Source organism: Tubulanus polymorphus, chromosome 7 (assembly GCF_964204645.1).
Source record: "Tubulanus polymorphus chromosome 7, tnTubPoly1.2, whole genome shotgun sequence".
NCBI lineage: Eukaryota > Metazoa > Nemertea > Palaeonemertea > Tubulaniformes > Tubulanidae > Tubulanus > Tubulanus polymorphus.
The window spans coordinates 18,020,187-18,047,224 of record NC_134031.1 but is presented as its reverse complement, the minus strand read 5'-3'; the positions used below and the strand labels follow the sequence as shown (position 1 = coordinate 18,047,224).

Genomic DNA, 27,038 nt, shown 5'->3' with positions numbered 1-27,038 from the left:
TGGCAAGCGAGGCCAAACCCGGAAGTAAATTTCGAAAATCGACGCAACAATTTACTTCTCATATTTTTCTACGAAAAGGGTTAAAAAGTTTCATATTATGCTATAACCGAAGGATAAACTTTCAAGCATGAGTTGGGGGAACGATTTATGGGTAAGCCTATTTCGTATTTTAGCTTTAATTCGTTTCGTTTCCATTCGTGATTAGTTGAAGAGGGCCTTCAAAGTTGGGGGCAGATGTTCGAAAATCTTGTGAATTCTCAAAAAATGGCACCAGACCAACCCACAGTGCCTTCGATTGAGTGTAGCGACATTGGATCCTGTTTTAGTCGCCACGCTGATTAATTTGCTTCAGAGTCTATTTAAAGTGAATGAACCTGACCTACAATTCTACCCTAATAATTGAGGAAAAAATTGACCACCGTTTAATGTTCGCATCTTCCACAGTTTTGACTCTACTCTATCCCTTGCCTTGCTCTGCTCTGTCTATAACCTGATAACCACTTGAACTTGAACTTGAACTTGAAAATTAGATGTGTAAGGCCCCCTGCTGGGTCTGTTCATCATTCCTAGTTATGTAGCTTCATCAATTATATGCGGCATGCGTGGCTCTAAATGTTGATACGCCATGGTCCACTGCTCTAAATAGCCCAGACTATCTATAATATTGATTGATTGTGCTTGTATGCGAAAGTCATTATCTTTTCTTAAATGTATTACTAAATGATGCTTCTTAATTTCAGTGTCTTGCAAAATAAAGATAACCCAGCCCTATAACCCCCCCCCCCCCCGCTATCAATCTGTAAAAGTTCTCATGATATATAAAAACATGTTAGTGCTAGCCTATAATACATAAATAAAAGTGCGTTAAATCAATATTCCACTAATCCTCTTAGGCTGGCTGTGTGTATGGTATTTTAAGATTATAGGCTAGAGTTATAAATGCTGTGATAAATGGCTCTCTAGTGGCCTATTAATGATTTATTATAAAGATGCTAATGGGATAGATGATTGAGATTAGATAGAAACATGACCCTAAACTGAAATAGATATAAAACTAGGCAATGACGATGCCTGAACCTCGTCTAATGTTTTAGTTACGAAATTGACCTGTTTCTGGAAACACAGTTTACGAAAAATCGATAAATTGCGTCGGGATTGTGGTTGATTAATGGTTTCTTTCCTCTTGCGGGTTGAACGATCTCCTTCCCTATAAGTGATATTACTTCGAAATCGGAGTCTTAAACTGGGAGTTGAGGATTTCAAAATCTGGGTCGTGAAAAGGCGTTTTACATGTGCGAAAAATCAATACAGTGAAATGTGTCAATGTCCTAGACATTGATGAGCCTGTAGTGGATTATTGGATTTTTATAACTCATCTGATGGGACGTTGGAATATCGTAATAATTAGTTTCTGCGATTGAGTCACCAGCTGGGAGGATCCCGTTATAAGAGCGGGCCTGAAAAATTAGTTAGCGATAATAGTTTGCGCCGGAAACATAGGATTTAAAGTATTACGGATATAGAGACTTGGACAGAATTTTTACCATTGAAGAAGCGTTAAAACTTTGAGTAGTATTTATTGTTCGAAAACTTTTCTGAGAGACTGAATGCGTATTTCTGGATCTGAAAAGGCGTGGTGATATATCTAACTCAACACATGCGGTCGCCATTCTTATACAGTCTTAAAGAATTACAAATCGATCTTGAAACAACTCGTATTTTCCGTCTCTCTCTCTCTCTCTCTCAGATGATTCATCATTCCAGCGATCGCTGTATTTCGTGTAAATCTACAATCCGCGTTTAAAATCCTGATGATTTTGCATTAAAGATCGTTATCAGTAGAAGATCGATGATTTTTAATCGGGTGAACCGAGTCTAGACTCCGCACAATTTAAACCGTAACGTATTTAGTAATCATCATCGCGAAAATCTGTTGCGAAATGATATAATTCGTTTGGCATAGATACTAATTAGTACACGTATATATACATACACCCCTCGTCGGATGAACGCAGTTTTTAAGAACGTGTCATTATCGTCGTTATTTCGTTAATTGGTTAATTGTTCGGGTCTGATCCCTGCACGAGCGTTTGATAGTCTCGGGTTGCGCAATGAAAATGGAAGGTATCGTGAGAAGACTATCGATCAGGAATTGTCGCGACGCGCCGTCGTCGGTTTTAAACGTCGTCGTTAGGAAAGATAAATCACCGGCCTGTCGTGAATTTCAGGTTGGTTTTTTTTTGTTTTTGGAAAAAGCTTCGAAATTGCGCTCCTTATTTTGAGCAACTGGACACTAGTTCGACTATATTAGGATCGGGTGCTCGTTATATCTTGTGGATTAAGTTACAATAATGGACCTTGTTTGTTAAACGATCGTTTGATAAAGTTCATTTCGTTTGATAATCAATTATAGAGGTTCAAAAGTTCAAGTCTCCTCGTTCAGTACTAGTCGAGGTTCTTCATTTTCATTTCTATGTTTTTCGTTTATAGATAGATTAATTGCTTCGCCGTAAAAATATTTTTCGGGATATCATCGGAAAATGTGTATTTCCAATTTTGTCAGCGCTGCAGGATTAGAACCATGTAATGTAATCGGTTCGTCAGTACAATGTTCAAGCATTATTATCAACTGATAACTTGTAACCCATATACCTCTGATCGACTAGGTCACCTGCACCTTCCTAATAACGCTTGATTGATATTGGATTCGAACTAATTTACGGCTGGGGAATTGCTTTTGACGAAAAGGCAGTTGCCAAGACTGGACAGGATAAATGCCACAATTGCTGCGATAACCTTTGATTTCGATCAACAGAAATAAGTTTGTGATTAATCCGAATGATATCAGTTCAACGCCGCGTGCATCTGGTGGCAGTCTGCCAACAATAACCGCAACCATTTCAGCCACCGACCACAAAATATGAAATTTCCGCGGCTATGAAAATGATTGATGCGGCCGCTCGTTTTCAGGACGGCCGAGGCTAAAAAAGCTTCGAAGATTCCAAGATCGCATCTAATGACATCCTTCAGTCGGCGTCTAATTCTAAACCACACAATTCCCGTGGGAATTACGTCTCTAATATCGCTCGTCCTCGTTGATGCTGAATTGATGTCACTACTGAATCACGCTCTGTATATGCCAAATATCCCCTCATCTCGTCTCTCCAACTCTGTCTCTAACCCGAACGGCATTTACCGCATTTTTAAGCGAATTAACAAGCGTTTTTTTTTTTTTTTTTTTCAGGATCGTTACGATGATTTATCCTCGCATACGCACAAAGGATTGGATTTTTGTGAACGGTTTTCAAATTTCCTGAGGGAACGATGTTCTATAGAACAGGAATATGCTGCCAAATTGAAGTGAGTTATCGAAAAAAAAAAAAAAACCTTATAAACCACCTATAGTAACGATCTACCAAACAACTTCCCTGTAACGAGGATGAGGAGAGAATCCCACAATGATAATAAAAAGTCTGAAAATGAAACTTCGAGATAGTAGTTTATTTCAACGTTTCGACTATATCCTAATAGTCATCTTCAGGAATAATTATTTCATTATTCCTGAAGATGACTATTAGGATATAGTCGAAACGTTGAAATAAACTACTATCTCGAAGTTTCATTTTCAGACTTTTTATTATCATTGTGGGATTCTCTCCTCATCGCGTCAACACGGATATAGTGTTCTACCAATCGTGAACTTCCCTGTAACACCTCATTTATTGTCACTCCCCTATAGTGCAATCCTTGTACAAAACGTTAAACTCTCTCGACTGCAGTTTTCCATTCAATGAACTTCTAGTCGGGATATTCTGAAAATATAGTAAACCTTGCCTGAGTCGGACAAACTGGGACTGGCAAAATTGGTCCGAATTAACGTAGTCTGAATTAAGGATTGAGGGCAAAAATGATTTTGTATTTCTCGTAGTAACAGGGTCCATACAACTCGATTCCCTAAAAACTTCTAAACGCAAAAAGCTTTTGCAGTTACTTGAAACTCCTTTAATTAGAATTAGAAACCGAATTAATCAGTACTGATTTACGAGGAGTCTACAGTAGTTGGGATGTGAAAGTGATGCAGACGCTTCCTCGAAATTTGAAATTCGCTCCTTGAAAACTCCTTATATCCAGGAATGACTGATCTGTAGGGAGCCTTAGTCGGCCACGTCCGAGCAAGGCGAGGTTTACCGTAGTGATATGTTTTTGACTAGGTAAAACTGCTATTGAACTAGGCCCCAACGAACGGTACACGATATTGAATTAGCATTTTTCCCGTGTTACAGGAAATTAGTCAAAAATTACCAGCCGAAAAAGAAGGAAGAGGATGACTACCAGTAAGTGTTAAACAATACATGAAAACATTCTATTCAGGCAGCTGAAAAATTCCACAATCCCAATATTTAGAATATAGACCAATTAACGCGTCATAGCGATCTCACTTATCTATGATCATGTTTTTTCCATAATCGCCTGCTTTGAATAGTTTTGATCGTAATATGCTCGTCGTAACTTATATGTGGGCTTGTTAGGGAATGTTGGTATTATTTGGTCATGAAATTGAATCATTCATCGAGATCGTCGCGTGTAACACTATATTTGTATTATTCATTCATCGTGTCGATTTAGTAAATATGATGGTAGTAGACGGATTGTTTTTTGTCATTTTGCTTGAATGCTATTTCTATGCGGCAAATGCAGCCACCATATTTTCAAGGGGTAGGCCGAACCTTTTGAGTTTGTAGTCCCGCATATATATACATATATATATATATATATATATATATATATATATATATATATATATATATATATATATATATATATATATATATATATATATATATATATATATATAAAATATCTTTATTCGTAACAATGTAACAGGTAGAAAATAGAAAAAGAGTAAAAAAGCCCAAAAAATTCCACTATTGTTACTATTTACAAAAAAATTGCCTGGGGGCTGAGAAACATAGACACGAGGGTAATTATCTAAGGGAGGTTATTCCGATTAATATCATTAATCAATCATTTTAATACAAATACAACCATATTAGACTTTAACATTATGCGATAGGTTACATTTCCACGGCTAAAGAATGTATGATATCATTCATGTATGTCAGATGTGATGCCTCGGACCGTCTGACCGTATCATGCTTTCATGACGATGACCGACAGAAAATCGTTGATAGCGATCACTTTTATAGCGTCTCGAATCAGTCCGGTGTATGTTTCCAAAACATTCCTCAATCCTGAATCGCAACGAAGTGAATTCAAACGTCCCGAGAACCATTTCCTTAACCCTATTAGTAACCATTTCTTGAATAAAAAAAAAATTCAATCTATTGGGAGTAGAAGTCGTGCATAGCAGAATCGTGTGTCATGCGAGATTTCTGCGCCTGTGTGTGTATAACAAACCACTTGGCTTTAGTGCATACACTACATAGTTTGTTATTTCTTTGCTTAGCAGATATCCTCTTGATAAAAATGAGACGAAGTTTGATGGAATAATAGCTGTGATATGTGATATTACTGTAGCTGGAATTCCGATGATGCTATAGACTACATCGTCGCCCGAGTCAGTTTTACCATGGACGTATAAACTAGTTTATACGTCCATGGTTTTATTATCCCGGACAAATTCTATGAGATATCCGAAAAGTCCCATTTATGGTCAAAAAGCGTCGTAGAAAAATTTGTCGATTGTCTCGCAAGTCTTAAAAGCGTTTGTTCTATTCTTGTCAACATAAACTTCATTCTTTTGACTTGTGGGCGAATTCTTTGTGACATGAATAATAGAAAGTGAATTGATTCATAATGTTAATATTCTTTGAAAATCTGAGACAGGCTATGTGAGGGTATAACCGCACTAGGCACAGGACAATCTTGAATCAATAACTAAAAAAGTTGACATTTTCAGCCCTAATTCCATAGATTTGCCATGTTTGGATATCTATGTAAAGTGTCACATGTCTGATCTGTTTGAGAAACCAGTTGCGTAGTCCAAAAGTAGTTTTAAATCTTAAGAAGACTGGTCTTAAGTTGTTAGATTGGCTATAGAACTAAGTCGGTCTTAGAATGGTCTTAAGTCTAAGCTGTGACTTCAACTGGCCCCAGGATTTATTTCCAAGCAAAATTTAACAATTTACGAGGCAATTTTTTTGGATTTTTGTAGTCAATCCAAAGGATCTACTGTACTACACAAAATATGTGTTCGTAATATGAATTGATTTGCCTGCCTGAGCGTCTAAAGCCAGACATTTTATAAATAGATTGCAGATAGCGGGCAAGCATATTTTTCTGAAAATGAAAAGATGTATGGAAACATTCATCTCCGCAAATTTTTCGCATTGAGAGGAGCTCGGTGGTGAATAAGTCGATGAAGTATATACATAGCCATACGTCGATCAGCTATTAACTAAACACTCTACAGCTATTTGGGTCTCATGACTTTCCAGGATGTGGTTTTAAAACAATAATAATTTTATGATATGTATGTGTACTAGATATATATATATATATTATACGGAGTGTATCAAGCAATTACGTCAGGTTTGTTTGTAGATGGCAGCACGGTGTTTGTAGTGGCACACGTGTGCATAGTCATGCTTCGAATGCGTCACTATTGTGACTAATATACACGACGTATATCTCGAGAAGTCCAACGCAGTAGTTTCAATTCTGTTCTCGGTTACGAAATGGCTGACGCAACTATCGCTATCTATGGGTCTAGATTACTAATTCTGTGTACGAAAGTTGTCGAATTCAGTTTTGGATATGGTTTAGGCAGCGTAGATACTTTTACACGGGGTAAAAGTGGAGGATGGGGGTAGTTCTAGAATCTAACTATGACAGCAAGTCGATGGCTGGAGTTCATCATTAGATCTGAAAAATAATGAAACCAAAAGCTGAAAGGAATTGTAAGTTTGATTAGCTTAGAATATGAAATTATTTTTGAATTATGTTTTAGTCAGTCAGGGACAGTTTCCTGGATATCAGGGAAAGATCAGGGAATTTCCTCTCTTTAAAAAAGTCTGGGAATAGTCGGGTAATTTTGTAAAAAGGCTAAAAATCAGGGAAAAGTCAGGGGAATTCGATGAGATTGCTAGGTTGTGCGTAAAATCAAACAGTTTCCGTCTATGTCTTAAGTATTCAACTGCGTTAGATGATTGGATTCTTAGCAGATTAAGTCAGCGAAAACAACTTACATGTTGAGGAATAGTCAGGGAAAAAGCGAGTCAAATAAACGTTGCCACTCTTTCAGTGCGTTTTGCCAAACTCATTCAAGATTGCGACCATTGTGACCAGTAGATCAGAAAAAGTAACAATAATTTTTTTGTATCTAGGACCAGCTGAGAAATGAAAACCTAATCCGATGTGCAAATTGGGAGCAGTTGACTATCAACTACATTTCTCTTCTATTTCGCGCCGTTGCAGGTACACATCAACTCAGGGCTTCCTGAAAATGCTGAGGGAGATCAATGATCTAGCCAGTCAACACGAAGTCGTAGCCGAAACGTTAACGTCGTCCGTACACGAGCAAGTTGTGTCGTTAATGCAGGAGGTGAAACAAGAACGACGAAAACATCTACGAGAGGGTGAACAACTACAGAGACGGTTACAGGCTCAGTTAAACACTTTAGAATCAGTAAGTGTCTGTCATAACTGACAATTGAATGCATTGAAGTTGTGTCCATTCTTAAAATGTGCCCCCCTACAATCTTAAGTTAAGTTTCAGTTTATTGCTCCACAATTAGCTCATTGCACAGAGCAGAACATTCAATACAATATATTCATAGAAAGAATAAAGAAAACAAAAAAGAAACAGAAAAGGAAAAGCTTTGAGGAGCGTTGTGGGCGAGTGGTTCGACCCTGGGGAGCCTGGTCGTGGGTTCGAACCCCGTACATTAACGTAGTATCCCTGGGCAAGACACTCATCTCATTGCATCTCTTCACCCAAGAGTACCTGGCCTGATGGATGACTTTTGGGCGCAAAGTAGCTGCTCGGGTGTTACTTCTAACCAGAGATAACTGATACATAGTTACAGTTATAGGCTGGGGGTAATAATACCGATTTAATAGAAAGCGATGTTGGGGTAATAACACCGATTTAATAGAAAGCGATGTTGAAAATTGTATCTCAGTGAAGAGGGCGCTATTGAAGTTAAATCATCTACTATTACTATGGAATGAATTTATATTTGCTGAAATTCTAGTTCCCGATGTGAATGAATTTTTATGAAAATTTTCGCGATAATTGTAGACTAAGAAAACTTACGAAAAGTCGTTCAAAGAATCAGAACGGGCGGCGGACGCGTACAAAACAGCAGACGACAACATCAACCTATCACGAGCGGAAGTCGAAAAATATCGCAATATATCCATACAGAAAAAACAGATGTGCGAAGATTGTAAAAATGAATACGCTTCGCAATTACAAAAAACAAACGAGGCGCAACGGTTACATTATACTCAACAAATGCCTCAGATATTCCAGGTAAATGCCGGTTTTACAGAGGTATAACTTGAAACTTGATGATTGAAGTGCGGAGGAGGTGAAAGAAATTTCAGCGATCAGGACAGGCAGCCCTGTTCGTTCAATTGAAATTACAGTTGAAGGTTTTCGCTTCAGAATTTACAAACAATGGACGAAAACCGAGGACAAAAGATACAAGAGTTTATAAAACTGTGTGCGAAAACTGAGCGCGATGTGATACCTATAATCAATACATGTATAGATGGAATGGAAGTGGCCGCAGCTGAGATCGATGTTGCAAAGGTTAGTGAATCATTATATGTTCCAAGGTTGAGCTGGGTAAGTCTTCCCTGATTGAATAAGAAATGAGTGACACTTTAAAACATCATATATACTGTGAATTTTAAAATCGATAAGCATGATTATTTTCTCTAAAATCAAGTTTAAGCCATCTGAGAAAAGGAACTCTTTTCAAGAGTCCACGAATTCATATTTTTAGGACTCGCAACTCGTGATCGAGAAATACAAGTCCGGATACGAGCCTCCCGACGACATTCCATTCGAGGACCTCAGTACAGGTGTACCGAACAACCCGGGAGGCGGCTCGCAAACTAGTCTTACACCGAAAAACACTTTCCGCGACAGCAAAGGCGCCGGTACGAAAAATAAAAAAGCTAAGAACCGAGGAGGTCTGTTCGGATTATTCGATCGTACTAAGGTGAGTGAGTTTTATGTGGATTATTTTATCGTCAGTGTTCGCATTGTTTTTAGTGCCTGATTCTGCTCATGTTGAACTAACGACTTCGGGACAGGTTTTGTAGCTCGGTTTAAACTTTAACTGTAGGGTTCTGTAACTTAACGACGCTACTGGTAAAGATTAAACTGGTTTATAGAACCCGTCCTGCATCAGATCCTTCGTAAGGATAAGTTATTAAAGTAACCAAAAATTCATAGTTTAAGCTAAATGAATCTTTTGTGTAACACATGTGGTTCATATATGAAAGCTTTCTACGCATTTTCGATATGAATTAGTAAAATGTCCTCCTACCACTAAACTTTGCAGCTAGTTTGGCTGGATTTCATGAAATCTACGAACAACTGTTTACTTTGCCGAAAATCCAAAATGAATGCCAAGGTATTGATACCATTATTCCACGACTTCAGACCTCAGCCCAGCTTCACCGGTGTATGGAAGCACCAAAATATTATGTCCCCCAATTTATCACACATTCTGTGGCTGGTCACTTATATATCGCAAAGTTTTAGACAGTCAGTTTGGGTGAAAGTTTTTCCTGAGGATAATGGTTTTTAGATTCGCGTAGATATCATGTATAGTTTGGCTATGATGGATATTTTCTAATGAATTTGCAGATTATAGGATTTATGGTAGGTTGAGTGAGTGTTAGCGAAAACTATCAAAAAATCTTGTTGTTTGAGTGCGATTTGCTGAATTTGATTTTTTTTCGGCTTAGCACTTCGGTGTTGTTACCTTCAGAATTGATGTGCTGTGTTTTACTTTTTTCTACACCGGAGTTCTCTTTTTCATGGAGTCTGTATACTCGCTCTGTAAATGATATATGTTTGCTTCGTATAATCGGCCAATTTCATCATCATAAAACCATGAAGTCGTCTATTGAAATATATCATTCTTTCACAAGTCTGTACATTATTCATTATTGGCCACGTGCCATTTACACTCACAAAAACCATTAATGACATCAGAATAAATAATAATTTAGGTCGATTTTTCAATTATTCATTCTTCGCTAATTACGCAGGCTATGTTGTGTCACTATAACTAGCTCTGCCATATCATATCTGACAATAAGTAAATATAAAAATGCCAACTCCAGATGGTCATCGGAAAATATTGAATTATTTGGAATGCTTAATTTTTTTCGTAACTGTTTGACCGTTTTATGATTTCCGTAGACATATACTAAATGTATTAGTATCTTTTTTTTCATTTCACTAATATTCTATTTGTTGTGATACACATTCTTTTCAGCAGGTTTACCAGCAGGTGTGTATATTCGCTTATCTTATTTCTATATATATATAGTATAATCAGCATTTACTTTGCATATTTTGAACAATCAAATCGCTTCGAAGAGACCAGTATTTAAGCCCAGGGCAAATGAGTGTCAGAGAGATGAATAAGTAATGGTTTTCCAATTCTGAAAAAACAAGAACACGAAAAATGAATTGCAAACTATTTTGCTTTTCTGACTCATTCGCACTCGATTAAAGAATCGATTTCAACAAAGCTTAGCTTTCTATTTCTTCTTATATCGGCCATATTGAAATTACTGTCATTCGAAATTCAAATTTATAGAGCATTACATGAATATATGTATGATGTAGATAACTATTTCACTGTTATTTGAACTTCTGTTGCTTTGTTAAATGATTTGATTGCTTAAAGATGATACATGTTTGACCGGTAATGTCTTCTTATCTATGTCTTATTCACCTTGCTTACTTAGAGCAATAACCTTGCACTGATATACTGTAATAGAGGGATTGCTCTGAGATTGATTTACCATCGTCGTACATCACTATATACCTAGTGTTAATCATATCATAATGAGTCAAATAATCATTCATCAAAATTTCTAATTATCAAGTATACTAGAAAACTGTACTTATGATGTGTCTTACTGTTACACAGGGTGTCTCAGAAAATGTGTTACCGATGCTTTAAGATTAATTATTCGTTAACTGCAATTGAGATTAGATTTTTGGGGGTAAGGTTGTTAGACCTGGATGTTTGCTCAAGGATGGATTGTTGAGATGTAATGATACGCAATTCATGGCTTAGCACTTGTGTGTTTATAAATGGCTACGAAAATGGAGTTGAACCAAAAACGATGGATTGTTCCATTGTGTACGTTGATTGTTCAGCTGCCAGTTGGGACATTGATTTAAGATCACCAAATTGCTGGATTTCACTTCTTTTGAGGCACCCTGTGCATGTACTTTCAATATTTGGTCATGAATTCTAAAGTATGGTAGATTATATAGACATTATGATAATTTGACTAGGAAGTGAAATTATGTATAATAAAGTTTGAGAAAATATCGACAATAAGAAAAAATTGCAGTTCAACATTGAGTATTAGGTGTGAAATATCTAAAACTCTTGTATCTATTTTTTAAACTATAAGTTTTCTTACTCGCTGTAGGGCGATGATGCAAAAGAAGACTACAGTCACTTACCACCGAATCCGCAGAAGAAAAAACTGAACCAGAAAATTGATCACATCAAACATAACATCGCAAACAAAACCGCTGAAAGGTAGTGAACTAGAGCTTGGCCCAAGTTCAAAGCTTATGAGTTTGTTCGATTTACCTGTAACCATATAGTCAAAACTTAAGTTCATTCAGTTATATCAACTCTGGAGTCAAATTCTCAACTCAAAACTTCGGAACTGGGTCATCGTAATGATTGCCAAGTGTTAGAGCAGGAAATATTCTCTGCATATTTTATTTTGAATAGTGGCTTGACGATCTGATTATTTTTCAGAGATGGCATGTTGAAAATGCGTGAAGTTTATGAAAATAATCGCGAACTCGGAGATCCAGAATCTATCAATAGTAAATTAGATGAAAATGGACAAACACTTGATCAACTCAAGCAGGAATTAATCAAATTCGAGGTATGTTATACTCTGCTCTACATTGCAATTGATGATTCTGCTGAATCATTACTGCGGTGGTACATGAACTGGGCTCTTATTTCAGGGCTACCTGGCTGAAGCGGAAGGGCGTGGCCATTTGAAGGCCAGTAACGGGCAAGGTTCGAGCGAGTCACTGCAGAGAAGCACGTCGGATCTGAGCGTTAATTCAGGTGGTACCGCACCCAATACTCCGCAACTACCCACAAGCAGCAATCACAAGTATGTCCCTTCGATCAAAGTTTTACCAATACGAGTAAAACTTGTATTTCATCTAACTCTTCATTCAACGCGTTATTTTCAGTATTAGTCAAGTTGTTGCTGCAGATGAGCCGGATAATGCTAGTGAATCGGCGTATTACAATGACATCCCAGATCTTCGAAACCCGCAGGAAAGTCCAGACAGCGGTGTAGATAGCACGGCTAGAATAGAAAGTTTCAATGAAAATGAATTTGATGATGTAGCCGCACCAATTGGCTCTTGTAGAGCTGCCTTTCCGTTTGAACGTAAGTCATCATTTATCTAATGTTGTGAATTCTGTTCACCTCAGTAGACATTTCAATGAAATGTGATGAACGTGTCATCAGGGTAGCCAGTTACCTGGACATCAGAAAATAGTCAGGGAACTTTTTGAAAAAGCGAAAAATCAGGTTTCAGTCTTATCAAAAATTCATAAAGACTTATGAATTTTTGGTCTTACATATTTGACTGTGTTAATTGATAGGGGCAGATTAAGGCAGGGAAAACAACCTGCGTGTTGGGGAATAATTGGGGAAAAAGCAAGTCTAATAAACGTGACCACCGTGATCTTTTATATCGTCTTATATCTTTTACAGCCACTCTTGAATTTACAATATCAATGGCACAAGACGAGGGATTCTACGTGATCGAGAAGGATCAGGATGACGGATGGACGCGCGTGCGGAGATTAGACGGTTCGCAGGAAGGCTACGCGCCTACATCCTACATCGAGATACATTGGTATTAAAAAAAAAAACTAACGCGAAACGATATTTTACATGACTTTACAAGTGCTGTTTACAGTTCAATCGGTAGATTTCTCATTTATGGAAATGCATCCAGAGTAGATTAATCTCTCTCACTCTCTCTCTCTCTCTCTTGGTACTGTCGTTTAGAAAATCAGAACTTTACGCAATGAATTTTACGCGATGCATTCTTGAGTCTGTGTTAACGGTGGCTCCATTAAAGGCATTGAAGAAATTTATCGAATCATGGAATTATGATAAGACTTAAAGGGTTCAAGTCCATCGAGTTCAAATGTTATGTTTGCGCCTTGAATCTTGTTACGCATTCGTGATGAGCTATTGATAATGATTCCAAGGTTGAAAATAAGTCCAATTATTTTGCCCAAGTTTTACCCCATGTTTAACTGGCTCCACGCTGGTCGTCGTCGGTGATGTCACTTCGCTTTATGCAAGGAGTGGTATTTCCTTTTGGAAGATAGATAACACTAGAGATTGACTGATATTTAGATGAAATGAACTACTTAGAAGAAAATATTTTCAGTGTGTCTTCAGTTTGTAGAAAGCTGGATCGGTCGACTAAATGCCCTGAGCAACACTTAATCAGTGAAGGTTACTTAAGCCTGGTTTTCTTAAGAGATTTCTATGATTTGGATTCAAAAATAACTTTCTGACGAAGCGAAGAAGCTATCGCGGAAAGATACTGTTACTGCGATAACTTCTTGTCCAGTTTCACGAGCATTTCTTGTCCCTATAGCCATTTGGTTCCTTGCTGAGCTATCGCTTTTTCAGTTATTTACAATTGATGTATTTTCATTGAAAACTCTTCTGGAAATCCCGGTTTTAGATTGTCTTCACAATAGGTGTTTCTCCGGTAAAGGACATAACCGAGTATCCGAACTGAATTATCGAGGACTCGCGATATCGAGCTCCGCCAAACTTTTGTCGTTTGACGATAAACCAAAGTAGTGAGGTTATGTCTAGCATTAAATTCGCCGATGGTAGCTACGATGTGTCAGTAATTAAACGTAAACCGAGTAATCCGAAATAACCGACTAGGACTCCACGTCGAGCTCCGCCAAACTATCATCGTTTGAAAGTCAACTAGAGTAGTGAGGTTTACGTTTAGAACGTACATCGCGGAAGTGACATCAGCGTCGGCCTCGCATTAACCCTTTCAGTGATGACTAATTTATACCTGAAAGCGCTGGAGATAATTTGAAATTTAGAAAAAAATTCTTCCCCAGTGACGAGTGTGGTGAATAATGGGCATACTACACTCCGGTGCGGTGTATCGTTGGTTACTAATATTACTCTTTGTTTGACAGGTGCTGCCATTTTTCAATAAAGATAAATGACCAATTACATAAATACACAGCGATGCAGTGTATTAGCAAGTCCATAACCAATCATACATCGCATTGTGGTGTAGACGCACAGAATGGGTTTAACTGATTTTTATTCAATTTTTGATACGAATCGTCTATTTTTTTGTTTATCCGCCGCGTCTTTTTCTGCCGATGAGATATTCGACTCTCATCGGAATTTTGAATAAGTTATATACAATTTATTTTAACCCGTGTACATAATCGGAATATAACCTCTCCTCGTCAATACATATGCGGTATATATTTAGTAAAAATGTAATGGTGCTGAGTCTTAATCATATATACTATCACTATTGATATATAATGAAAAGATTTTTTCATGAAAATGTAAATACATGCAGTTCAAATCGGTCGAATTCTGTGTTCTGTGTCGAATCATCGTGTACAGTCGACGCGACGAGTCTGACCTATCGGCTTTTTTCAGGTCGCGCCTAAGCTTGGAGTTGGATCAATCAAAGTCAATCGAACCAGATATTGCGTACTTCCATTCCTAATTGCAGGCCTATTTAACATTGATTCTAAAAAAATCTATTTTTTATGCGTCGTTCATTAACTGATGATCAAATGCTCATCTGAAATAAAATCTAATTTGTTACGAGGTCATGGACAAAATCCGGTGCTCATAAATGAATGGCTTGACGAGTTGTAAAATCTGGTTTATTTTCTATTACGAAGGTTGAGTGTATTGTTTTCATCAGGAAATTGTGCTGCAAATAGTGTTAACATTTTGATTTTGTGTGTCGATATTTGTTTACCAGGTATTGCTGTCGATGATTTTTGAGAAATGATTACTCAATGTGTACGTACAGTTAACCTTGCCTAACTCGGGAGTTAAGGATAGGAAAATACATGAGGAAGCTAAAAGAAAGTATTAATGTTTGTCCGAGTTGGCTATATCCGAGTACGGCGACGTTTATTGTATATGAATATTTGAGCTTTCGCGGTGTCATTCCGAATGTAAGAATTTCTGATCAAAAGAACAAACTATCTTGTACGCTTGACTAGATGGAGGATGTGCAGATTAGACCACGATGTATTTAGTTCACTAATACTTCATGATGAAAGGACGTGGATTATTTAGCTGCAGAGTTTTTGGTATAAGTTTTTATGTAAATCAAGAAAACCGTATCTACAAGAGACATTGTATCATTTGTTTTAATGATGATATGTACCTAGCTATCCTTTATTATGTTTCAAAGTAAGTTAGCTTTCTTATCGAGTTATTGTTATTTATAAACGAAAAACCGGTCGATTTGTAATTTTGTACAAATGGAAGACATCAACTCTTTTTTTTTTTCATTCTGCAATAATAATAATTTTGTACATAAAACATTATATACGGTAATTCTCAGTCCAATACGTATTAAAATTATTATTGAATCTGCAAATTGTGATATTATTCCTTCATAAATTTATATATACATAATTTAGTTATATAGTTATAAACTCTTTTGTCTTGATAACACCTACGTGCAATTGTTGAGATGATTGTTCTCGTAGATAATGCAAAGGTACCTCCTGTACTGTGTACGGATAACGAATGAGAAATGTTACAACGCAATATTTAACATAATTGATCAAAATAGCTTCACTTAAACAGGATCCGATCTAAGGAATGAAAGCCACTTGCCCGGGCAAGCATATCTGAAAATTCGCGCTTGCCCCCTCCAAAAGCCACTTGCCCTTCACAGGCAGTCCGATTGGTGTTCGAAAAAAGCTTTGTGACATCGGACCCTGGTTAAACTTTCCTACTTACGGTTGTGCCGATCTAATATTACTAGTGGGTTTTATGGTATTTTAAAATCAGTTACGTCTTGTTTGACGGTTCTAAATTTTCAAAATATCGCAGAGGGTCAATGAAGTGATTATATCATTGACAGTCGTGGAAAATGGTTTACTGCCTGGTAAGGCATCTTTCATAGTATCGAAAATGGATTAACATCGTTTGTCCCCAATGAGATACTTTCCTGAAAGTCTCTTCGAATAATCCGTCATTCAGAATTCTACAATTAAGCAGCAACTCGATTTCCTTCATCGGTTGTTTTAGATATCGGATATATTATCATTACATTGATGTACATTCTCTGTAAATGTATGCATCTCCTATCTCTGTACATAGTGAATAGTGTCACATGGTTGATATCGTAATCGATTCAGTGCTCGTAATGGTCAGAAATTGTAGTTAGTAACAGATATGCGCGAAAACTTTCGAATATCGCTAATTCTTCAATCTTGTGTATTGATGCTAAAAGGTTTTGCGCGCGCACAGTTTGATTTAGGTATGATTTTAAGGCACTTTCTAAATGGCGCCATAGTTTTCATTTTTGTAATGTAGATACAATTGGAAAGGTATATATCTGTTGTCTTTAGCTGTATATACCGCATTTATATTTTGTGCATACACATCCAAACTGTATCAGCCTCTTTTAATGTCTGCTCAGTAGGTTATGTAGCTAGCTAAAAACCTAAAAACAAAACCCGTTATAGCTACATCTACACTTGATTTTTCGATCTCCAGTTCAAACTGAATTAAGCGCAGAAATCGGTGGCCGATGTTGTAACATTTACGATAACAATATCCATGCACTTTTAAAACGTGCAATGAATTCAGTCCCATACTCGTTTATTTCTTTTTTATTATCGACAAAATATTCACGGATGTTGTGCGAAATTAATTCAGTTTCTGAGATTAGAATATTGTTTTGATCTGACTTAATATTTATTTTTAGTGAAAATAATTTTCGTTATTCGTAAGTTGGCGGCAATGCCAAAAAAAGGTCAAAATATATTTGAAAAGAACAAATATGATAGATTTAAGCATTGGTAATTGGAAACCAAAGTCAAAGACGTCATTCTGTAAATTTATATTACGTGGCTTTACATGTGATTCATACAAATTTAATTATATATGAGTATATATATACATATATATATATACATAAATCCCAGAATAAACTGCTATATAATATTTCAAATGAAAACGTTTTTATCGTTCGTTAATTTTGTCATCAGAGGAACAGTTCTCAATTATCCAATGTTGCACCAATCCATTCATTCTAATCTAGACAGTGTCACCGGAATTCTTAGACAAAATGTTAAGAGGACAAGAGTACTTGAATCGACGTTATTTGAAGATTTATTACTGAATATTGGCGACAGAATGACGAGGAACAATCACTTCAATTCCAAGGAAATTAAACAAAATGCATAGACATTACGGAAGTAATTGGTACATGCATTGCGTGTGGCTTCAGTAGAATAGGAGTTTCTTAGTATTATAACTGAATTCATTAAATGTTACGATTACATCTGATTGTACAAACATTTACATGAGTTGTAGTTGAGACTATTTCAAGTCTTGATGAATATCCTTGTAAGAAAACCCACAATGTGGATTTGATAATGAAAACACCTGCTATTGTTTTTTGCTTACATTTTAGGTGGGAAATCTTTCCACCCATCTTAGGAGTTTATTCGAACGTAAGGAAAAAACAACAGCAGTTCAGTTTGAATTCATAATGCGGGTTTCTCTTACAAGATATTAGTGGAGTTAATGGTAATAACCGTAGAGGAAGAACATGACCATTAAACCAATGGCTCCATTTACGTTAAGAAAAGTGCTCCATCTGGGGATTTCTTTCAGGAATGCCATTCGTTCTTCGTATGTTTCAGGTACGATTTCGTCATTCGAATGTTTATTGCCGACAATCGCCGTTACCCATCTTCTCCACAAAGTTGGGGTGACTTCAACTGCAAATACGAACGTTTGATACGTCATGAAAAATTGCAAATAAAACAGCCGATACTGAATTATAAGTTACATTCATAACCAATATTTACTTTCTTTATTGTCATCTTGCTTATTTTTCGTAGATTCGAAATCGTGGCCCGCTGTCGTAGCCATGGCGATGACCTCATCTGCCTCCCGTGGACGTTCGTTCTTTGTCCACCACGTTAAACCGGCTAACTATGAAAAAAAACCCTCCTTAAAACCCTTCAGGTGGCAATGTCACGTGGGTAGTGGCAATGAAAACCTCGAGGTATGGGCGTATAGTCACTTCACAAGTGACTGACCTACTGACCTAATTTTCCGCTAGATGGCGAACTAGTCGACGGTGGCTGCTGTAAGCTTTAGAGCTTAGTCTTACGGTCGTTGAAATGCCCTGATAGATGGCGGACTTTTTATCTCACTTTTTCGGGTCTCAGGATTTTTCTTATGTACCACCTGTTAGACTATAGGGCGCAGTTTTAACTTAATCCTACAACATGTAGTTCAAGTTAATACTACCGTGTAGTCTATAAAACTGGCCCCAGAAGACCAGACCCGGACTCCGTACAATACTACTTTTTGAGAGTAGTTTCTACTCTTTATAAGATCTCGCCTACTCCCAAAAATATGAAAGTACTCTAACATCAGAATAATAATTTCTAGTTCATTTTCATTCAAACTACTATATTTATATCAAATTACTCTCAATTTTGGTGCTAACTACTACAATTAGAGATATCAGGTATGATCAGGTATATCGGGTGTGATATCAGGTATGGTCATATACAGGTCTTGAAGACCTGTTTTTCTTTGATGGCTTATTTTCTAAGCGCATGTTTACCTCATTTTCTGATTGCGGTTTTGTGAGCAGACTGACCGCTACGATGACCAGTACTGAGATTACGATCAGCAAAGTTCCGAAGTAGGAATAGTGAATTGCGTAAACAATAGCCGGGCGGGTGTCTTCTTCACCACATTGCGGCGGCAAATAGATGAAATCTAACGTCATTCTTATAATTCCCGTCACGTGACCAGCTAAAATACCCCAGAAAGCGCCCTACAATACAGATTACAGATCACATCATTCCGTTTCATTTTGGTGTCTTCCCATCTACCGCGCACCAGGTACCAACGAAACGAAGCCGGACAGAGAATCGAAATATATAATAACTGATTCGATTTATTCACAAAGGAGATGAATATGAAATTTGTTTCCAGTTTCGTATAGTCCTTTCTACTTTCATTAACGTTTCCATCATCACTTACATGTTCGTTCATACGTTTCCATATCAAAGCTGTAAAGAATAACGCCCCGACCGGAGTGCCGAGGTAGCCCTGAATCGCTTGTATATATATGAACAACTGTCCACCCTGAGATGACTGGACTAACGGGATCCACAATATGCTTACGACACATAATACTACTATAAACACTCTACAAATGAAGGAATATGTTTAAATGCGGGATTTATGATAGAATTGAGATTCCTGTGTGCGAGTCCATACCTTCCGACTATGAGAAGTTCTCGTTCTGTCGCCTGTTTACGAAACTTTCGCCATAAATCCATCGTGAACAATGAACTGGCACTGTTGAATATCGATGTTAATGAGGACATGATAGCAGCCATCATAACTGCCAGCAGCAAACCTCTTAAACCTGGAATCATAGAGAGCATAGCCGCGGTGGTTCTAGAATTCATTTGATTTGTATTCCATATTTCTTACCGACTGGTAAAAGTTCCATCACGAGTTTAGGATAAGCTATGTTCGAGCAGCCAACTGGGTTTCCACAGAATTGTCGACAGAGTTCAGGGTCCGTGCATCCTACCTCATCTAGAAGTTAATAGATATAGCATCAGTTATATAGATTTTCGGAAGTTCTTATGGCAAGTACTCATGAAAAGCGTTTTGATTACTTTTTTCGTACCTGGAAAAAGAACTCTACTAATCATTCCGGGAAAGACTATCAGAAACAATGGGAACAGTTTGAGGTAACCGGCTAGAATAGATCCACCTTTGGCATGCATCAGATTCTTAGCTGCCAATGCCCTTTGCACAATTACCTAGAAATGTAAACAAGGGGTCATTTAAGGTTTCTGGGAACATTTCCATCGTCGTAGGTGTCCAAAGCATGAAGAACTAACTGACCTGGTCTGCGCACCAGTACCATAGACAGCCTATTGATGACTGTAAGAGAAGACCGGGCCAAGGGTTGTCTCTACTGCTCGCATCGTGGAAAAGATGGAAGGCATCTGGTCTAGGATGACCGCATGTAGTGTTGTTCGGACTGTGAGATGGAATCGATTGCATGTATTTCACTTTGAGATTTTCATATCCACCAATTTTTACGAAACCTGCAATTGACAACGCAAAAAAGAAATCGTAACAGAGGAGCTGCCTCATTAAAATGAGAAAATTGGATTAATTAATATAACGAACTGTGGAAAATAATTATGTTGTAACAATGTTCCACTTAGGTTTGTTCGTTGACAAGGGTCTTCAAGGGTTAGTTGACGAGTTACCTATAATGGCCATGACGATGGCTCCTATCATCATAATAACAGTTTGAAGGGCATCTGTATAAATAACAGCTGCCAGACCTCCCAGAACTGTATAAAGTCCAGTAATCAGCAGTAGTATGGCAATCGACAAATACATATCCCATCCTAATGCCAACTGTATAAAAAGTGCCCCGGCATAGATACACACCTTGAATATAAATATGGATAGATCTTAAGATATTTTTCGTACCAATATAGAAATTTCCAGTAAGCCGATGTACAAATAAATGAATGTTGTCAAGGTCCAGTTTCACGAAGAAGTTCAAGGTAAAAACGGTACAGTAGCCAAACCCGCAGTAGATATTGAAAAGTTTATCATCTGACAGTTTCGGGGTTACTTCAAAAACCCCATCATCAGAGAAACCAAAATGATATGATAATCATCATGATTTTCGTATATTAACTTTTCGTGAAAAGCTCATCGTTTGCTTGATTACCGCGATTTTAGTGACTATGTACAGCACCAACGACAGGACACTGAGATAGATCCTCAGCCTCTCTCCACCAAAACGTTTACCGATATACTCGGGTAATGTGTAAACCTAAAACAATAAGAAAGGCTAAAAACTGCCTCTAAATCGAAAAACTATCTTCCTTAAAAATCAAGTTTTAGACGTTCCAGCTTTAGACATTATAGTATTAAACCAATAATTTGGAAAATTATTTTTCGTCAAAATTTAACACTCACCCCAGCTGCTGCATACACCGGTAAAAAGAACCATCCTAATAGTATGACTAGAGGAAATGACTAAAAGATGAGCGAAGAATGAATTATGGATTTCATATAGATAATTTATATCGATGTATTCGATTGAATTAGCTGCTATCAATAATGTGTTTTCCACTTACATTCCACTCATAAAGGATGATGGCTATTCCTGCTGCTGCACCTGTTCCAGCCAGACCAATAAAATGTTCACTGCCGATATTACTGGCAAATAGTGATGCCCCGACCTAAATGATATGAATCAAAGCAATTCGAACCCGAGATCACACGATATGAAAGGGAGTTCATACATCCCTGAAATCATGGTTGTAAATAGTTGAGACTATTTCCAGTTTTGATCGATATCATTGAGCGAAAAATGATCAAACTCATAAACTCTAAAGATGTGTAGAAGTATTCCACCCAAAACGTAAAGAAAAGAAAAAATAGCGGTTGTTTGAGATTTTTTGGGTTTTCGCTCAACCCCCGAGATCCTATTTTAATGTCGGTATAAACCGAAAAAAATATCCCTTAAATTTAGATCAAGAATGAATTTGATAGCAATCCATTCATTCATGTTCATATATAAAGCCCCCTGACTCCCACTATCCCATAGCATCATACACACCGGCCACCAGGTCATTGAACGACCCGCTAAAAAGTAACTTTTTACGTTCCCTCCATTTTTTCTGAACATCGACTAAAACGAAAAAAAGAAATCTTCAAAACTTGGACATGTTATTTTGTACACTACAATATTTTGAAAGCTTACCCAAAGTCCAACTGCCAGCACAAACACGAAGTATATTACAAGCACCAAGATATCTCCCCAATGATCTAAACCACGCTTCATGCTTCTAGACGATATTTTGTTCTTAGATATCCTTATGAAGTATTTATGCAATATATTTAGTTGCAGTTCGAAACATTTCTTTTGCTATTTCTTAAATGAAATTCTCAAATGAAGCCCGGAGCTCATTTTTTGAAAACATATACTGCTTTTTCCAAAAAATGTCTCGAATTTGAAATTCTCGCTGCTACTGCATGAAAATATCGAGCTAGTCTCATCTGAACTAGTCAGATAACTATTCCAAGCCTAAACATACACACAATTATCTACAATGTCTATATCTTATTAAACTGTTTTCGCGGGTCATGATTGATAGATAATAGTGTGTATATGTGTCCCACTTATCAGGACCCCACTTGAACAGTTCTGATTCACTTCTGATTCGAATAATAATCAAATTCATCAAACCGATGGATGAATGAATGGAAACATGCATTCATTAAAAGGAGACTTGATATTTCTGTTATTAAGATAAATGATTTTGTTTATCCACAGGTTGTATTTCGACATTCTAAAAATTTTGAAAGATATCAAGAACGAAGACAAACGATGAACATCTGGTTCTGTATCGTATATCATCATCTATACGACGTACATTTCGCCAAACAATGATTGTTCGTTTAAGATCAGAATTTTTTTCGCTGTAATTTTTTTGTCGCACCGATATCACGTGCTGTGTGAGTGCTGGGAGCCGCGCGTGCCAGGTGCTCGGACCTGACGACAGAACGACATAGCGCAAACGAGCGTGCGAATACCCGGTAAACAGGTGGTATTTGGGCGGGGAATGATATCGAAAAACAATGCCTAATCACACATCCCGAAGACACCAGGACAAAACCCCGGCCGTGTGACATTTGCACGAAGAATTGATATTATGGTAAGTAATTTGAGCGTAATATGATGCGTGTATATATATTGCGAATCATGAGACTTCGATATCATAAATAGGAAAGCCGTTCGTTCTCTGTTTGCATGTTTATAGCGAAAAACCGTTCTAAAGTAAAAATGGGCTTACTTTACCCGGTGAAAGGTAAGGCCCTATTAAAATCCTTGCTCTTAAACGTTGAGGAAATATCGGATACGATAGGATAATTGACACTAAGATATAAAAACATAAATCAGTTTTCGGAAATCATCGTATTCCAAATAGAACATTCTTAATATTTGTCCTGATTAGTATATATTCGGTGCACCAGATTTATGAATGATCTATCAGGTACAGAAATGATAAATTTCAGGGTGAAATATTCAGGACGGCGTACTTATCAATATAAGGATCGGTTTACTATAGATATGTATGTAAAGATAGTAAAAGATGGTGAATGCAACTATTTAGTAACCGATGAATTTGCGAAGTTTTTCATTTTTTGTTTTCAACCCATGTTGTCCACTCAGGTTTATATTTTCAAATTAGAAATTATCTAAATGAAATACGTATTTGAAATTGAAATTTCAAAAGCTTGGGTAAATACTTGGACTTTGAATTTCGGAATGTGATAAAATGGTATTCGGTCTCAGAGTTGAACGCAACCTGTAGAAATGATGAATTTTCCATTGCAAACAAACACTATGATGATCTATCGAGACTAAAAGTTATGGGCAAAATGGAGATAATCGTTAAAAATACCAAACAATGAATTTCTTAGAAGATGGTGGTAACAGCCTGTCTTCTACTCTGATATAGAAAACATAGTCTTAGCATATCATTTAAAGGTTAGTTGGTTCAATACGAGTAGATGGTATCATTCTTTCTGTGGAACGTTTTGCTCTGAGGTCCTGGACCTGGAATGCGGTTGGTAGGTGGTACTGCGGCGAGACCGGGAAAAAAAGTAAAATTCTATTGTTTCATGTTTAGATGATGCATGTTGAATAATAATAAATCGAAATCATGGTGAATTTTGATGTTACATTAATCTCAGTTATATCGGTTGTGATCGTGCCTGAAAGCTGTTCACATACGTACAGCTGTAACTGATGGGTCGACAGTCATATCTAATTAACTTACATAAAATTCTGTCTTGTACGAAGATATGTACATAGATTTGTATAGACTAGAACCTTATCGTATGAATTCAGATTTTGGCCATTATCAATTTCTCCGGGTCCGGTTGCTGCTGAGTTGTGACTACTGTCTAGAATAGAAGAAAGGTGGCCTTCAGAATTTAGGTCCTAAGTTCTCAGATTGGCTATATAAAACCAAGCTGGGCTTTAGATTTAGCTTAAACTGGTTCATGGCAATTTCATCACAAATGACGTTGGTTTCATACTGGACGATTCTACAAAGCAAATTTTCTGGCCTCTGACGTTCATTGTAACGATATCTCCACTCTATATCTAGGCTACAGTTATACGCCCAGTGTTGTTTGATATGCGATATGAATCAAAATTCATATTGTCGAATCATTAAGTAAAATGATATTTATATTTCATGCAATGATAAATGCATACGTTATGCATTACACATCCATAGTACATCTGTGCGTCCTGTAGAAACAATACATACCACCCGTATTGAAAATCATTTTTTGAAAAGGTCCGGTTTGCTAGTGACAATTTATTATCACTATTATTGGAAGTAAAAGATGGACGTTATATGCAAATGACGTGTCTATTAAACACGATAAGCAAATTTCCTTTTACAACCGCTGCAGCTGTAATTCAATAAATATTGCTTTGTTGTATTTCTGTGCAAATTCAATAAGACCAAGATCAGAATCGTTAAATTGCACACAGGGCACCTATTCATATCCGGATATCTGAACGGTAATCTGAAAAGTGAGGGATTCAATTTGTATTTATCACAGGAAAGAGAGGTTGTTTTATTCTGAATGGAATAATTTTAAATAACTAATCGCGAATGTTTTTTCTTTCTTTCGACAGAAGAACGTTGTAAACCCGTGATGGGAGATACGAAAAAAGAGAACCCTAGAAGCGGGGGTTGCTTTTGCGGCGCAATTCGTTACGCTTTCTATGGGTATCCTGCTCAAGTTTTACATTGTCACTGTAAAACATGTCGCAAACTGAGCGGTAATGCCTTCTCGACATTGTTCGCCGTTTCCAATTCGCAAATATTTCTGCGCAAGGAATCGATGTTGCGAAAGTTTCGTTGCTCGTCGGACGAAGTTCGTGGATTTTGCGTGAAATGCGGTTGTTGCATATTCATCAAGAATAGTTTCGAGTACAACACGATGTGGTTATTCGGCGGTACGATAAACGGCAGTTTCGGGATTAGAATATCGGGACATATTTTCACTAAAGAAAAAGCCGCCTGGTACGAAATAAACGACGGTTTACCGCAGTGCGAGACCGACGAACTGTGGATTAAAGACCCATCGAATCCGGATAAAAATCTACCTAATCCTCGAGATATACTTGATACGCCAGAATTGATTTCTGATAATAGTGCAGAATTGACCGTCAATACCGGCAAATCTCTTGCGCGCCAAGACTCGGGAGTACGTCGTAAAGGCGACCTTATGCGCATGCATAACCTCGTCAAAACCGAAGACGGAAAGATTTTCCGCAGTTTAAGTTCGAGCAGCGAGGAGAGCGTCGATTGTTCAGATTCCGGACCCGAATCGAGAAGATCGTGCGAAACTATTCACGAAGAAGTTCCGACTGAACGTACGAAATCGGTAACAACCGATGAAGACGACGCGGTCTGGTGCACACCAGACTCGCGAACACATTCTACAAATACGGGTTCTGGTCCGAATGCGACGAGACTCGATGCTGAAGTTGATGAATATTCAAGCTTATCGGAAGACCAGTTCGATTCCGTCGCAGAATCCTCGGAAAATGAATGTAGTCCTTCTAAACAAAAGACTTTCTGGATTTAAAGGATTACCTTGTAGTTTATGTACAGTGTAACTTGTTATTGCATATCGCTAATTGAGGATATGTACTTAAAACAATGGTGAAGATTGTTTGAAATGATAAATCAATGAATGAAACCCAGAGTTCTGTTGCTTGTTAAAATGTATTTATTAAACCTATCTATTTATTCAGCAATGGTGGAGTAAGGAACTGCTTATTGAAATAAAGTTATAAACCATTACCTTATCAAATGTATAGCAGATGACTGAGTTTGTATCATATGTCAGAAATAATGGTCTTGAAGAGGCCATCACATAAAACAAAGTACATAATCCTTGGACATGGTGGCTACAAATCCCGAGTTTCCCTGATTTCCATGTGCTTTTCTAGGTTTAGAATGTTGCAATCCATTCATTTGTCATTGAAATCATGTATTGGTCGATGGTATTATCCGTCTTTCCTGAGTTTTCCAGGTTTTTGGTCGAATTCCCTGAGTTTTCTCTGTTCTTCTTGATTTCCGGAGTCAGTGGCGTGGCCACCCAACTGGAGCTGCTTCCAGTTAGGACATATACATAAATTCGGTCTTATTTTGGTCTGATCAGATTTTATGAATTCTTATGGTTTATATGCACATTGACCTGTCATTTTTTGGGGTCAGTACAGTACGGGCTGGTTTTACAAGTCTTAATTAACCCAAATCATAATTAGGATCCATCAAAATTAGATTTCCATAATCGTGATAAATTTGTTAATTTTGGAGTTCTGTGAACACCTAGCTGCTATGTTAGTACAGGTACTCGCCTTTGAAAAG

The 27,038-nt window shown here is 37.3% G+C and overlaps 3 protein-coding genes across 8 annotated transcripts; 2 read left to right on the top strand and 1 right to left on the bottom strand.

Annotated features, from left to right (window-relative positions):
- The first annotated feature begins 44 nt into the window (after window positions 1-44).
- LOC141909078 (cdc42-interacting protein 4 homolog) lies at window positions 45-17,461 on the top strand. 6 transcript variants are annotated; one of them, XM_074799435.1, is made up of 14 exons: window positions 45-151; window positions 3,245-3,360; window positions 4,284-4,334; window positions 7,438-7,648; window positions 8,264-8,497; window positions 8,633-8,779; window positions 8,976-9,194; window positions 9,540-9,611; window positions 10,485-10,499; window positions 11,662-11,774; window positions 12,003-12,135; window positions 12,221-12,375; window positions 12,458-12,660; window positions 12,991-17,461. In XM_074799435.1, the coding sequence occupies exons 1-14, from the start codon at window positions 128-130 to the stop codon at window positions 13,140-13,142; spliced, it is 1,845 nt and encodes a 614-aa protein (XP_074655536.1). In that variant the 5' UTR covers window positions 45-127; the 3' UTR covers window positions 13,143-17,461. The 6 variants fall into 6 exon arrangements, with proteins under 6 accessions (XP_074655536.1, XP_074655531.1, XP_074655535.1 ...); XM_074799430.1 differs by lacking the exon at window positions 45-151 and adding an exon at window positions 2,118-2,228; XM_074799434.1 differs by lacking the exons at window positions 45-151; window positions 9,540-9,611 and adding an exon at window positions 2,118-2,228 and having other exon boundaries at window positions 10,488-10,499.
- Window positions 17,462-17,645: 184 nt separating this feature from the next.
- Window positions 17,646-22,482, bottom strand: LOC141909079 (sodium/glucose cotransporter 4-like). Its single transcript, XM_074799437.1, has 14 exons — window positions 22,334-22,482; window positions 22,190-22,261; window positions 21,705-21,809; window positions 21,544-21,603; window positions 21,293-21,397; window positions 20,817-21,003; window positions 20,443-20,648; window positions 20,222-20,357; window positions 20,020-20,127; window positions 19,801-19,951; window positions 19,561-19,729; window positions 19,136-19,351; window positions 18,366-18,492; window positions 17,646-18,275 (listed from the first exon to the last, which is right to left on the bottom strand). The coding sequence occupies exons 1-14, from the start codon at window positions 22,412-22,414 to the stop codon at window positions 18,076-18,078; spliced, it is 1,923 nt and encodes a 640-aa protein (XP_074655538.1). The 5' UTR covers window positions 22,415-22,482; the 3' UTR covers window positions 17,646-18,075.
- Window positions 22,483-23,153: 671 nt separating this feature from the next.
- Window positions 23,154-26,582, top strand: LOC141909094 (uncharacterized). The gene is made up of 2 exons (XM_074799462.1): window positions 23,154-23,288; window positions 25,292-26,582. Exon 2 carries the CDS (start codon window positions 25,312-25,314, stop codon window positions 26,248-26,250), a length of 939 nt encoding a protein of 312 aa, XP_074655563.1. The 5' UTR covers window positions 23,154-23,288; window positions 25,292-25,311; the 3' UTR covers window positions 26,251-26,582.
- Window positions 26,583-27,038: the final 456 nt, after the last annotated feature.

Excerpts from the sequence above, each read along its gene's own strand:
- LOC141909078 (XM_074799430.1), top strand. The coding sequence starts at position 2,118 with ATGGAAGGTATCGTGAGAAGACTATCGATCAGGAATTGTCGCGACGCG. Across the intron at positions 11,775-12,002 it reads GCAAACAAAACCGCTGAAAG|AGATGGCATGTTGAAAATGC; the intron begins GTAGTGAACTAG and ends ATTATTTTTCAG. Across the intron at positions 12,661-12,990 it reads AGCTGCCTTTCCGTTTGAAC|CCACTCTTGAATTTACAATA; the intron begins GTAAGTCATCAT and ends TATCTTTTACAG.
- LOC141909079 (XM_074799437.1), bottom strand. The coding sequence starts at position 22,414 with ATGAAGCGTGGTTTAGATCATTGGGGAGATATCTTGGTGCTTGTAATA. Across the intron at positions 20,358-20,442 it reads GGTACTGGTGCGCAGACCAG|GTAATTGTGCAAAGGGCATT; the intron begins GTCAGTTAGTTC and ends TTACATTTCTAG. Across the intron at positions 19,952-20,019 it reads GATGGAACTTTTACCAGTCG|GTTTAAGAGGTTTGCTGCTG; the intron begins GTAAGAAATATG and ends CTATGATTCCAG.
- LOC141909094 (XM_074799462.1), top strand. The coding sequence starts at position 25,312 with ATGGGAGATACGAAAAAAGAGAACCCTAGAAGCGGGGGTTGCTTTTGC.